The sequence below is a fragment of the Sinocyclocheilus anshuiensis genome, unplaced genomic scaffold, assembly GCF_001515605.1.
Source record: "Sinocyclocheilus anshuiensis isolate Anshui unplaced genomic scaffold, SAMN03320099.WGS_v1.1 scaffold28, whole genome shotgun sequence".
Classification (NCBI taxonomy): domain Eukaryota; kingdom Metazoa; phylum Chordata; class Actinopteri; order Cypriniformes; family Cyprinidae; genus Sinocyclocheilus; species Sinocyclocheilus anshuiensis.
This window is the reverse complement of record NW_015555724.1, coordinates 244,306-258,390: the sequence shown is the minus strand read 5'-3', so window position 1 is coordinate 258,390 and position 14,085 is coordinate 244,306. Positions and strand designations below refer to the sequence as shown.

Here is a 14,085-nt window from a genome sequence, read left to right as displayed (position 1 = left end):
TTGGCAACTAAAGGATTGACATTACTAAAACTAAATCTGAAAAAAATAATAATAATGCTCAATAGAAAAAGATGACAAAAGCCCATGACAAATTACTGAAACTAAAATTAAATAAAAAACTGAAAATATAAAAATAAAAGCTAATTCAAAATATGAATAAATACTATAGCAGTAAATAATTAATACTAAAATAACACTGTCAACTACTCCTTTAAGGTTGCAGTGTTGCATGTTGTTGAATGTTACAGCCTAAAAATAGCAATGCTATATGAGCTCATTTAAATTACATGTTTGCTCCAACTAAAAAAAAATCATTGAATTCATCACCTCGATCTAGTTCAAATAAGTAAAAAGAAAAAGAAAAATCTGGCAACTTTTGATATATAATAACAAATCTGAAAGGAATTCAGAGCCCATTGACGAAAAAACTCAAAGTTCATGGAGCATCTTCTTCATCTTAGATCAATTTTGCAGTGTTTCGGCGTTCCTCAATGTACCTCTTAGCAGTTGGAAAGTATCGGGAACACTGTGAGCCGTCCCAGGCGCAGTAAGGATCACGCGCCAGACAGCACTCAGCGCAGGCCTTCCCGTACACGTCACAGCGATGCAGCGGCATTTGAGAAACCCCAATGGCGGATCCCAGATAGAGCTGTTGCTGTAAAAATAGAGCAGAGAGATTGAGACTTCCTTAAAACAATGATGCCAAAGTTTTGATGGCCTGTGCTCTGGTGTGATCTCTGAGTTAATGGCTGTTTCACTGAGGATACGGGAACTTTCTCGGGGCTTGTACACAGCTGTTTAATTATATATCCCTTCAGATAACCTCAGTGTCTTCTGGATTATTCACACAATCTAAAGGAGAGCTCACGCTGCAGTCCTGGGTGTAAAACCAGCTGGTGTGTGTGTCTGTGTGTGTGTGTGGCCTCTAATGGCAGTACCTCATGTTGCCGTGTTGTGTGAGTGACTGTGACAGCAGCCCCTGCTCTGCGTAATGTAGCTGGAGGCCAAGCAACGTGTGTGTGTAACCCAGCCCGAGAGTAAGAGCTGTGTTGGGTTTTTTGGTACATGATAAATCTGGCTGGTCTATATCACCTCTGTCAACAAAATGCAGTGCGGCATGACAATTTCCCCACAAAACACCCAGTGCTAACTTGGCGGACCAGTTCGCGCTTTTTCAAAAAGCTCACATGCTGGCTAGTTCTGGCTAGATCACCTGTTAGACTTTTTGGTTCTTATTGTGAGTGAATAGTTTTATGATTTAAATCTAGGATAATATTTAGAATCAATTAGAGCTACATATATGCAAACAGACTTCTAGTGGCCCACATTTTAACATAAAAAGCATGTTAGAATGTGTTAAGCTGAATTCTTTTAACTTTTACTTATATATATTATCATCCAAACACTTGAGGTTGATACGATTTTTTAATGTTTTTGAAAGAAGACTTTTATGTTCACCAAGGCTGCATTTATTTGATCAAATATACAGTAAAACCAGTAATATTGTGAAATATTATTATAATTAAAAATAACTATTTTAATATAATTTAAAATGTTATTTAATCTTGTGATGTCAAAGCTGAATTTCCAGCAGCCATTACTCCAGTCTTCAGTGTCACATGCCAGTAAATAAGGGCACGCTGGGATTTAGGACTGCACTCCAGAAAAGAGCTGCTGTTTTCAACCCCATACACTGTCTTATCCAGCAAACCTCTCTCTCCGTCTGCCTCATCTGCTCACATAGACAGGGAAACAACAAAGAAAGAAGTGAGAACTCTTGATCCTGATACAGACAAACAGGACATCCAACAGTGAGAATACAAACTGATAGTTCAGACCATATGCTATCACACTAGCAGAGTCACACCCAGCATGTCTATCACAGCTGTGTGTCTCTCAGCGTGTTTCAGGTCTATAGGGATTCAAGGCCAAGAGAGACCAAGAGTCTTTCATTTTCTTCTGCCATCCTTTTAAATCTGAACTATGAAATGTCAGAGCGCAGTGCTGTGGGTTAGCGGTGCCACTGTAATGAGGTGTGTCCGATACAGGAAGTCTGTGTGTGGTCCCCATTAATGTGATCACACGATGTACACCATGTATCATTTAAAAGTTTGTGGTCAGTAAGGTTTTTCTTTTTTAATGGATACTTTTCAACATTGATAGTAAAAAATGTTTGAGCACCATGATTTCTGAAGGATCATGTGACACTGAAGACTGGAGTAATAATGCTGAAATATCAGCTCTGCATCACAGGAATAAATTAAATGATAAAATATACTCAAATAGAAACCAGTTATTTAAAATTGTAATAATATTTCACAATATTACTGTTTTTATGATCAAATAAATGCAGGAACATAAGAGACTTCATTCAAAAACATTCAGAAATCTTATAGACCCTAAGCTTTTGAACGGACGTGTGTAAATGCACGTTCTAGAGCCTGTATTTTTGCAACAGCTGTGAAACAGTTTCTCAGCAGTTAAATATGTCATTAACATAGCGGAATGACCTTTTTAGGCTGCGTTTCATTTCAAAAGCTTTAATTAAAAACACTAACCTGACATGTACGGCATGTATGCAGAGCTTTCATTAAAACACTGTTATGAACAGTTGCAATTTTCTCTTTGGCTTCAAATTTATACTTTCCCCGCACATCCTGAATTTTATTTTATGAAGAGATGTTAAGGGAAGTATGACGCAGTGACTGCTTTCTTGCTAGCATGTTATCACACTTAACATAACGTCAAGTAGTAAGATCTGCAAGTTGGATCAACCTCATTCTTGGTCTTGGAGCAACAATTTCTATTAATAAACCAAATTTTCTTCTGTTTTTAGTGCTAGGTTAGAATTAGGGCTAAGGCTATTTGATAGAAATGCTGTTCCAAAGCCAATAAAAGATGTTAGGGAGGTGTTATGCATGGTTGGAAATCAGAAGACTGTTGGTTTACTGTGTTGGGTTTTTTGGTACATGATAAATCTGGCTGGTCTATATCACCTCTGTCAACAAAATGCAGTGCGGCATGACAATTTCCCCACAAAACACCCAGTGCTAACTTGGCGGACCAGTTCGCGCTTTTTCAAAAAGCTCACATGCTGGCTAGTTCTGGCTAGATCACCTGTTAGACTTTTTGGTTCTTATTGTGAGTGAATAGTTTTATGATTTAAATCTAGGATAATATTTAGAATCAATTAGAGCTACATATATGCAAACAGACTTCTAGTGGCCCACATTTTAACATAAAAAGCATGTTAGAATGTGTTAAGCTGAATTCTTTTAACTTTTACTTATATATATTATCATCCAAACACTTGAGGTTGATACGATTTTTTAATGTTTTTGAAAGAAGACTTTTATGTTCACCAAGGCTGCATTTATTTGATCAAATATACAGTAAAACCAGTAATATTGTGAAATATTATTATAATTAAAAATAACTATTTTAATATAATTTAAAATGTTATTTAATCTTGTGATGTCAAAGCTGAATTTCCAGCAGCCATTACTCCAGTCTTCAGTGTCACATGATCCTTCAGGAATCATATTCAGTAATATAATAGAATAATTTGGGTTAAACAATGTTAGAACAAGGATAAGAACAAATATGCACCGCTGTTGTGAATTTCTGTCCACTTGTATACAAATATTAGTGAATGAGACCCACTGTGTTCTATTAAGCATTAGGCCTATTTCACTCTTTTAGATTCATTATTTTCCCTGCACTTCACTTATTAAACCAGTTATGTTCTTCAGACTTGCCTAATGGAATCATGTTCAGTGCTGCCACTTATAAAGAGCTGCTTTCACCACCTTTATTGCATTAAGAGATCAGTTGTTTGAAGTTCTAATAATACCAACCTGCTTTGTGGAGAGTTCCATCGCAGTAATAGCTGATGGCTCCTGTGAAAAAAATAAGTGTTTTTAATACTTTATATTACAAAATATTTATCAGTATGAAAAATGGAAAAAGTATTAAAAACCTAAAAAATAATTCCTTTGAGGTATTTTAGTAGAAAAATTCGACGGTGTTGGAATGTACACTAAATAGTTTTCAATGAACAATCCTAATAATGTACCAATTAGGAATAAATTAGTATAATAAGCTCTATAAACCCACTCTGAACACAGTCATCTCTTCCAACAGGACTTCTTCAAGGTCATGCCATGTTCCTCTGGGGATGGAAACCACCTTAAGAACTGTGCCCATGTCTATGGTGGAAAAATAAAATTATTAACTTGTGTTTTACATCTAGCATATACCAAAAAAAAAAAACATGTAAATAACATTATTTAAAAAAATCTTAATTCTACTCACCAGTGCCAATAAACATAACATCATACTGGCCGTCCTCTGCCTCCACCCTGTCCACCACTATCTGAGTAAACTGATAGTCAACATCGGTTTTGATTATGATTGGACGGTTGTTGATGGGGAACACTGGGTTGTACATGGCCGGATGGCTTCTGGCAAAAGTGATAACGTCATCAGGAAAGTCCTTTGTTGATTCAAAACCATCAAACGTTTTGCTGGGGCACTGTCAACATCCAGAAGAACATTTGTTAAAATCCAGGCAGGCAAGTCACTTTAATTTGAAAGTAAAATGTACAAAGGCATCAGCACTGATTGGCCGTCTTACCGTGCCAGGTCTTGGATATGGCACTCTACCCAAAAACGGTACCCATTGGTAGTTGGGTCCATCTCGGTGGGCATAGGGGCCCAGAAACACCCTCCTGATATCCGCCATACCGTACATACACACTGCTGAGCCCTTAAAGATGTTACTGTAAACCCGAGAAACAGCAATTATGAGTTATTTGACAGCTTCGCCTTTAGGGACTTGAGACATAATTATCAAGCTTTGAATACAAAAAGACAGAATAAGCATTCAGGCTTGGTGGGAAAAGGGAATTTGGTGTAAATTGGATATTTTAATACCTGGATGTTGTAAATACAGCATAGATAATAGGGTTTTTGGGATCCTTGGAGCTCATGAGAAAAACATCCTCTGAAAACGAGCAACATTTTTTTTTAGTGAGTGGACAACCAAATATGCCAAAACAGAACAGTAGAGCAAAATCTGAAGGTATTGTCATAGCATGGGTAACTTACGTAGTTCATCAAAGTGTGTGTCGATGCCGTTCAGGCCAGGAACGGAGCAGATTAAACGGGCCTTCAGAAAGGTGGTCCATTTGTTCACCAAACTCCTGTGGCCTCCAAAATCGTTCTGTCAGGAACAAATTAAAATGTACTTGTATCATTTTACTTAACATTTACTTCAGACAAGCTAATGTGTAAAAGAATATAATTAGCACTACATTTTTAAATTTTTACGTGATGCTATAGGCAGGGCTATGTGCCATTCAGAATTGAACAAAGAATCCTTTTAAATTCCATTTTAACCGAATTGAGGTATAAAACTAATTTGAATTTAAGGAAGTTAAATTAGGAAATTCAAAAAAATTCATATAACTCCATTAAGCTTTAACAATAAAAAAAGAACGTTTGTCAATGCAAACTCTGAATTTTGACTTGACATCTGCATTTGAAAATGTAAAAAATAAAAAAAAAAAGTAGTTTAAAAAAATGTAAATATTTATGGACTAGTGTGGATGAACATTTCACTTCCCGGAATACCATCTGTATGGTACTCTGTTGACTATATCTGTCAAATTTATTTGAACTAAAATTCTGTAAATTCCTGTGGGGCATGGCCAATTCAATGCAAATTTCCCCTACTCAGGGAACCATGGTTACATAAGTAACCTGAGACGATTTTCACTTTAAAAAAAATTATTTTCCACCCTGTGTGTTAAGACACTTTTCAAAACTTTTACATTTATGCTATCACAGAATCATGAAAAAAGAATTCTACTGAGACATTCACATAGTTGAAAATAAACAGTCAGCTTTGCACTGATGTATTCATTTCTATTACATAATAAAGCTAAACGAGTTATTTTGGCAGCTTGGTTTCAATAAAAGCGGTTTTTAGAGTAACGGAAGTTTTTAGAGCTGAAACTTACAGTGTGTTTTTATAGTAAAATGACCTCTTACATGTCAAAAGATCAAGGAAAAATGTATTTCTAATTTCATGACCCCTTTAAGGTAAATGCACTCCAACATAAAATTCTCAAAACAATAACTCCAGTCATCCTTTGCACAGACAGTATTTATTTATAGAGAATAATTATTGATGATTCATTTTAAAGAGGTGTGTGCATGTGTACACACACACACACACAGGTGTCTTCAATCTTGTTTTACACAAAAAACCTAGCAGTCAGCACGAGAAACAAATGAGCAATAATAACAGTCTCCGTCGCTGTGGATTGATCAGTTCTAATTAGCAAGGCGGGAAAATGTGTTACATAAACTAAACATACACTCGGCATAATAAGACAATTGTCTGTGCCGGTGAAGGGAGGATTCCAGTCATACCAGAATACCGAGCGAGCTGTAATTGAGAACACCTTTCTACCTCTTCAAGCTGTAGACTCGCACTTGAGCTGAGTGAGTCTGCCAAAGTCTCACATTTTCTCCACAGAGGAGTCTTTGTTCTCTCGGCTGATGGCTCCTGTGACATTTTAGGCATCTCTTAAATTTCACGTGGGGGGTGAGAGCAAGGCCACAAAACAGAGGTGAAGCCAAATGCAAAAACACTGGCTGGGCCTTCCTGCCACCATGAGGAGGAGAGGAATGAAGCAACGTTTTGTGTATGCATTACCATGGTAAAGAAAAATCACAAATAAGATCTAGTTAATATCTCAATCGTGTCTTCTATACAACAAGATTAAATGGAAGCAGTCTCTTAAAGTATTTTTCTGAGAAAAAGAGTACTGAACTGTGCTCAAATTTGCTAAGATATCAACAAAGTCAGAATGGTATTGTCGATTCTTGCAAAATTATGTTACGTTGCTTCTTGCTTGTTTTGCGACACTTTCAAAGTGAAATGTCCAGTCAGTTGCGCGTTCGGTTTTATCCGAAACAGATGGAAGTGGATCTAGCAACGTTTTATTACATTGGCTGTTGTACGTATCATGGCAGTTTGGAAATGAAATGTCTGATGAGTCACATTTGATCACATTTGAAAATAACGTAACACCTATACTAAACCCTACCCTAAACCTAACCGACAGTGTTAAAGGGGTCCTATTATGCTCTTTTACAAAGTCTTGATTTTGTTTTGGGGGGGTACTAGAACAGGCTCTCATACTAGGTTGTTCGAAAAACACATTATTTTTCACATATTTTACATTATTACAACACCTCTCTCCCCAGTCTGGCTGTTTTTATGCTCAAACAGCAACATTACAGACTAACTAAAGTTGAAAAGGTGAAAAAGCATAATAGGACCCCTTTAACAAAAGCAAACATGAGATAAAAATGCATTTGCTGAAGCAACTATTCCATTTTAGCTTGCTTCTACGAGTCTTTTATGTCTATTGTCATGTCGTGTTTCACAAGATTGGTACCTGAGCACTTCGCAGCGCAAGTTCAATGCTGTACCAGGTGAGCTACTGAGCAAGTTTACTATGTCAGAAAAGCCATACACATGGAGCTGGTTATGTGATGCAGACTTCAAAATGTACTAGTTTACAAATCAAGCGCTATGGTAAAAGTGTTGAGGTTGTAGCAAAAATATAGGCAGAGGCCCGTTGTTTCCAATGATCCTATGTTGCATCCTGGGCAAAGATAAAACATACTGAGACTTCTGAGCTATAAAATGTCCTTTTTTTTTTAGTGGACCAGCCTGTGGGGTCATGTGTTTGTGGTCCTTTAGTGTATGTATGTGTGAAGAGTATCTGTACCTTGCACAACTGTCCGATTCTGGCTTGTGTAGCTTTGCTGATTTGCTCTCCATCAATAGCGTTCTCTCTGAAGAACAGATAGATCTTGTCGTCTTCAGGGTTTTCGCTCTCTGGGATGAGATGCACACTGATAAATCTAGGATCTGGAAGGACAACAAACAACACATTAACACAAAATAATAAAAATACATAATACAGCAAAAATAATTTAGCCAAAACTAGTGTGGACCAATAACTTTAATTGCAAGAGTACTGACCATTTCAGATTTTCTGATTTTTAAGCTTCATTGTTCATATAGTTGAATAGGTCTGATTTTCATGTGTGTGTGTGTGTGCGTCTTAATGAGATGTTAAGTGTGTATAGACTCTGTTTACGATGTTGTGGGCCCCAGCTCTAAACAGCCTGTTTTTCATGGCTATTCAGGGTTATTGCTGTATTCACTGAGAAGCAAGAGCCACATCACATACATCTCACATCACATTACTGTTGCACCAGCTCACATTGACCTACACAGTCACCTCACCACATCTACATGCACATACACATACACATACACATACAAGTGCGCAAACACTCCTATTACGCAAAACTTGTTCACTGGAGCCAAAGGCATTGATTTACTCTTTAATTGTTCCTTTGGTTAACAAAAAATAAGTAATGGAAGAAGTTCAGCTTTGCATAATAATAAATGACTAAATGGCATTTTAAATATGTTAAAATAGAAAACTGTTATTTTAAACTAATAATGTTTCACAATATTACTCTTGTTGGTAGTGTATGTATGTATGGTAGTGTATGCGTATATAGTATATTTATATGTTTGCAGTCATTTAATATATATATATCATGAGCAGTGTTGGGGGTAACTCATTACAAGTAACGCAGATTCAGTATTCCTCAAAATGAATAAAAATAATGCAACTCAGAATATGCAATAATTAAATGTTAAACAACACAAATATCCTTTATGTATTTAATCCCATTCTATTAACCAATGTCTTTGCTTCTGACCTTCGATGATCCAGTTCAACCATACTAATAAGCAAAAATTACTCTAGACAAACATTCGTGAGTCTTTTTTTATTGCTGAAGCGTGTTGAAATTTCTTCTTCTGCATTCTACTGTACGGACTTAAATTTACTTTCCCTTCAGCCTGAGGCTTATTCATGCACTTTTGGTGTGAAAAGGCTTTTATATTTGCCAAAAATATAACTTTTTATTTTAAAAACAAACAAGCAAGCCCTGTCCAGATTTAAAAAGTAACGCAAAAGTAACGTAATGCATTACTTTCCATAAAAATTAACTAAGTAACGTAATTAGTTACTTTTTTATGGAGTAACGCAATATTGTAACGCATTACTTTTAAAAGTAACTTTCCCCAACACTGATCATGAGTAATGTGTGTAAATATGTATTTGTGTCTCACCGTTGAGCCATCTGGAGTCGTGCTGCTCTGTTCTGATTGGATGGTGCTTGCCTAACGTTCGGAAAATGGCAAAGTCCCGGCCCATGAAGTCAGCTGATGTCCCAGCATAAAGTTCCCCATCTGATGATCAAAAACACTAATTAAAACTCATATTTAGGATGGTTAATGTGAGTTCAATATGGATGGCGAGAATGAAATGTCAGGAGGCAGGAGGAACTAGTTCAGTCTGGGTTTTGTAAACTTTAATAACAGCTCAGGTGAGGACTCAAAGAGGTGTGACAGTCAACACTCACAGGCAATTTCAGGCTCAAGGATGGCGTGAGAGAACGGGACTGTGTGTGTGCAAATCCTAAAATGTTCTTTTTTTTTCTATATTTAAATTAGATTTTGAATCTTTTGTTTTCAAGTGTTGTCTCATACTTGGACCCCACTGGACAACCTACACACATTTTCTATTCTATTCTATTCTATTCTATTCTATTCTATATTCTAAAATAAAATACTTTTAATGTATTAGAGTTTTTAAAAAATGTTGTTTATTATTATTATTATTATTATAAAAATGTTGAAAACAATAAAGTAACATTAAACTATAATTAATAAATATCTAGAATAAATAAATGTATTAAAATAAATAATTATATTTTTGAATCAGTCAGATAACAGCATGAGTTTCAGTTTTTTTTCCCACTCGTCATATACTTGATCTTAGATATGTTTATGTCTTATCTGTGCATTTCATTTGTATTATGGTACCAGTAACCTATTACTTATTTGTTTTCATAGAATTTGGACACAGACACCTGCATCATTCCTGTACCATTACTACCACCTTCACAACTAGGGCATCTTCTAAATATACTGTTACTTATTTGCACTGACTGGTCTACCATATGCATTGTAAATGCACTTAACATAAATTATATAATACTTGTAAGTTTATGTGTATTATATGATATATTGCAATTTGTGCTTTTAGTTAGATGCTTCTGCATTTCATTGACTTTGTACTGTACCCTACACAATGACAATAAAGTTAAATCTAATCTTATCTAAATTTCAGAGCGGGAAATGGATCTAGTCATGTGACTTTACACCACCCATGTAAAAATGTGAAGCTAAGAAAATGAATTAATGATTTTTTTTGTTGTTGTTATGAAAGACATCTACCTGTACAAACTTTTTAAGACCCTTCAAATTAAATTTTGACAGGTAGGATTACAGTGAACTTAAATATTAACCAGAAAATCAGTCGTTCATATTCAGCATCACTCACCGATCAGCATGGAAGCAGTCAGGAGTTTGGGGTCATAGGGACTCTTTCCACGGCCATTCTCAAGGTTTGATGACCCTAGCCGAAAGATGTTGTCCTGGATAGAAATGAGCACAAAATCAATCTTTGTGCAAATGACAAACCACATTGAAACAATTATCAAATTTCCGTCACATTTTAAGGCTACTGTGATTCGAAAAATTTTAGCATAATTTTTAGGTCTTATCTGAGTGACCAAAGCTTCTAAATAATCAAAAGTGACATAACAATAATTTGATAAAATAGAACCACCAATAAACTGTGAAAGAACAACTGATGTGGGATGTATTTACCTCCGGGCGTTTGCCCACTTCCACATAAGCACAGACGGGATGGAAGGCTCCTGTTCCACACACATACAAGTGCGTCTGATTAAACGGCTGCAGAACCTTTATGAAGTTAGAGCACTCCTTCTGCAGAGAAAGAGAATAAAACTACATCAATTTATGAACAGAAAACATAGCATTTATAGTGATGTAGCCAATATTTTACCAACAGAAACTTCCAAAACAACACCTTGAACTTGACAGAGAGCAAAGCAAACTACATCAGTGGTGTTTCTATATTTCTCGATTCACAGTTACCACTGCGTTCTCAGATAAATAAACACATCCCATCTGTGTCAACAAATGCTGACAGACACAGCTTATCACACACACACACACATGCATACAGTGGCCAAAGAAAGTATTTGGACACTTAGGACACACATGTCAACAAGTTTAAAAATAACAAAATAATTAGGTAGCAAAATATAAAAACAAGTTGCATGCATTAAAAAATAATCTTATCTGTAAAATAAAATAAAATGCATTAAAATATTTTACTTTTATTTAGCAAGGATGCATTCAATTGATCAAAAGTGACACAAAATGTATCGTTTTTTTAAGGGGTTAACTGTTTTCAACATTGATAATAATCAGATTTGTTTTTTTTGAGCAGCTAATCAGCATATTAGCATGATTTCTGAAGGATCATGTGACACTGAAGACTGGAGTAATGATGGCAAAAATTCAGCTTTGCCATCACAGGAATAAATTATATTTGAAAATATATTCTATATATAATAAAGAAATTTAAAATTCTATCGACCCTAAGCTTTTGAACAGTAGGGAAGATGGATGAAGTATTTGTTTACTTTCTGGTTTTCAACAGTTCATGGAACATAGTTAATATGATGACAAAAACCTGTGATTAGGACAACTGTGTGAGCTTGAGGGGAACTGACTTCATACATTCACTAATAATTACCCTTATATTATCACCTTCATAGGTTTATGTTGCATGACAGTTTTGTTTTGATGTCCTCAGATTGTCATGCTATAATCTGTGGACTGACCCAATCATTTCATGTTCTTTGATATTGCATAATTCCTTTTTTTTTCCGTTTATTGTGGCTAATGTGTGTCATTTCTGTGTGCATCAAACTCCTGTAGCAGAATTCCACATGCAGCAGCACAGCTGACCAATATGCTCTTACAAAGCTCTTTTTTTAAAAGGAAAATATTACAACAGCTGGAGTTGTTTTTCAGCCGGGTGTTTAGTGCATTAACAGGGAAATCCTGTTATGGGCGTCCATAGCTCCCCAGTGGCCTGTACTCCCAGGGTTAGTGTGTGTGTGTGTGTGTGTATGTTTGTGTTTGTCAGCTCCACTGTAGCATCTGAGCAGGGATTGTGCCTATGGAAATGTGCATGTGTGTGTTCAGAAGCTCCTCAGTTGTGTTAAACCACGTGTCTGAGCAAGTCTCATCTGGAACGGACTGAAGTGACTCATCTAATGTGGAAAAGGTTTACAGAAAAGTATGACAACATATAATATGTGACTCAAAGATTTGGCTTTTTCTACTCCATCAATATTGACTGACTGATACTTTAGTTAAGCTGAATTTCTCCAACCTCCTATCCCAACTTAACATACCTTGATAATTATATGTAACTCATTTGTACGGTGATTTCTCCCAGCAACCAGCAAACATTTGTTAATTGCATAACTCAAACTTAATTTAAAGTGACATGTTTCTGTACACACCTTTAATTAAAGTTTAAGTTCTCCACTCAACATGTTGCTGGTTCACCTTCGTAATAGTGGTTTGTTACTTCCATACACATTAATTGATAGTGAAATTGCACAATAACCAATAGGAAAACAGTTTGGAGTCATCTTGCTATTTAAAAAAGATTTTAAAAAGTTGCTTTGTCCATGCAATCTTGGTTTTGACCAAGCCTATCTGTACTAAACTAAACTAAACTAAACTAAACTAAACTAAACTAAACTAAACTAAACTAAACTAAACTAAACTAAAATAAAATAAAATAAAATAAAGTAAAATAAAATAAAATAAAATAAATTCAATTCAATTAAATTCAATTAAATGTCAATATTTTATGCTAAAGTTAGTTATTTCAAAGTCTACAAATGCATTTAAAACACTTACAAATTACAATTGTGGATGAAATAAAAATAATTAAACTAAACTAAATTAAATTAAAATGTAATAACAAATAAAATTAAATGTTAAAAAAATAAAATAAAAAATAAAAAAATATATTTTTTTACAAAATAAATGTTATTTTTATGTTAATGTCAAAGTCAACAGATGCATTTAAACACTTGTCTAATTTGACCTAACATGCATCACTGCCACCAACACAAGTGGCTGTTTTTGTGAAGACCTGCGCTTCATAAGCATTCATCTCACTCTCTTTTTGTTTCTTACAAATTGTGGCTGAGATCCTTCAACAGGACCAGCCGTTTTCTTCCTTCATTGGCCCTGAAAAGTGCCCTAGATTGACATTGTCCCACTTACTTCAAACAAGCTTGAGTCAAGCTCTCTTTGAGCAGAACAAGCCTCAGTCAATCTGTCTCTTTTCACCCGCACCCCTCTCTTCACATAAAAGCCATCTTTCAGTGAGCACCCTGTCATTCATCAGGAACATGTTTGCATCAAAATCTCACACAATGCATGTTATTGCCATTCAAATAAGAGCCTTTGAGACCCAACCAACCTTATAGTTTCTTTATGATGCTAACATCGCCGAGGGCCGCTTTCTATGGCTTTATATGTTCAAGGCAGCGCCTCGGGCAGGATCTGTGATGGAATTTATGAGAGCAAATGGCAGCCTAGTCTGGAAAGTGTTTATACACCGTTGTCCCACAATTCAGTGATTTGGTTTTTATTCATTCTTCTATTGACATCTGCTGAGCTGATCTTGTGGGAGAAACCTTCAACTTTGTTTGTGAAATCAAAAGACGAATGACAGACAAGCTCAGCTTTACCTTCTCAGAACGAGCAGTTCTTGTCCAAAGCAAACCAATCGTGTCTTGTTTTTGGAACCATCTCAAATATTATATTTACTTTCAATAAAAGACATATAAAATGGAAAAAATATATTTTTTTATTGCTCTTTCGAAAGCTGACATACTATGAAAACATTTACTGCTGCTCAAAAATTTGGGGTCAGTAAGATTTTTTTTTACTGTTTTAAAACAGTCTCATGCTTTCCAAGGCTGCATTTATTTTATTAAAATTACAACAAA

At 35.5% G+C, this 14,085-nt stretch overlaps 1 protein-coding gene across 1 annotated transcript in view; it reads right to left on the bottom strand.

Annotated features, from left to right (window-relative positions):
- LOC107672583 (semaphorin-3ab-like) overlaps nucleotides 1-14,085 on the bottom strand; it is a 39,322-nt gene that overhangs the window by 5,283 nt on the left and 19,954 nt on the right. The window contains exons 4-14 of the mRNA XM_016465834.1: nucleotides 10,841-10,960; nucleotides 10,512-10,605; nucleotides 9,236-9,355; nucleotides 7,809-7,951; nucleotides 5,110-5,224; nucleotides 4,936-5,005; nucleotides 4,637-4,781; nucleotides 4,315-4,534; nucleotides 4,117-4,208; nucleotides 3,858-3,899; nucleotides 484-655 (exon numbers count right to left, since the gene is read on the bottom strand). Of these exons, the coding sequence (XP_016321320.1) occupies nucleotides 484-655; nucleotides 3,858-3,899; nucleotides 4,117-4,208; nucleotides 4,315-4,534; nucleotides 4,637-4,781; nucleotides 4,936-5,005; nucleotides 5,110-5,224; nucleotides 7,809-7,951; nucleotides 9,236-9,355; nucleotides 10,512-10,605; nucleotides 10,841-10,960 (1,333 nt within the window). The remainder of the gene's footprint in view (nucleotides 1-483; nucleotides 656-3,857; nucleotides 3,900-4,116; nucleotides 4,209-4,314; nucleotides 4,535-4,636; nucleotides 4,782-4,935; nucleotides 5,006-5,109; nucleotides 5,225-7,808; nucleotides 7,952-9,235; nucleotides 9,356-10,511; nucleotides 10,606-10,840; nucleotides 10,961-14,085) is intronic.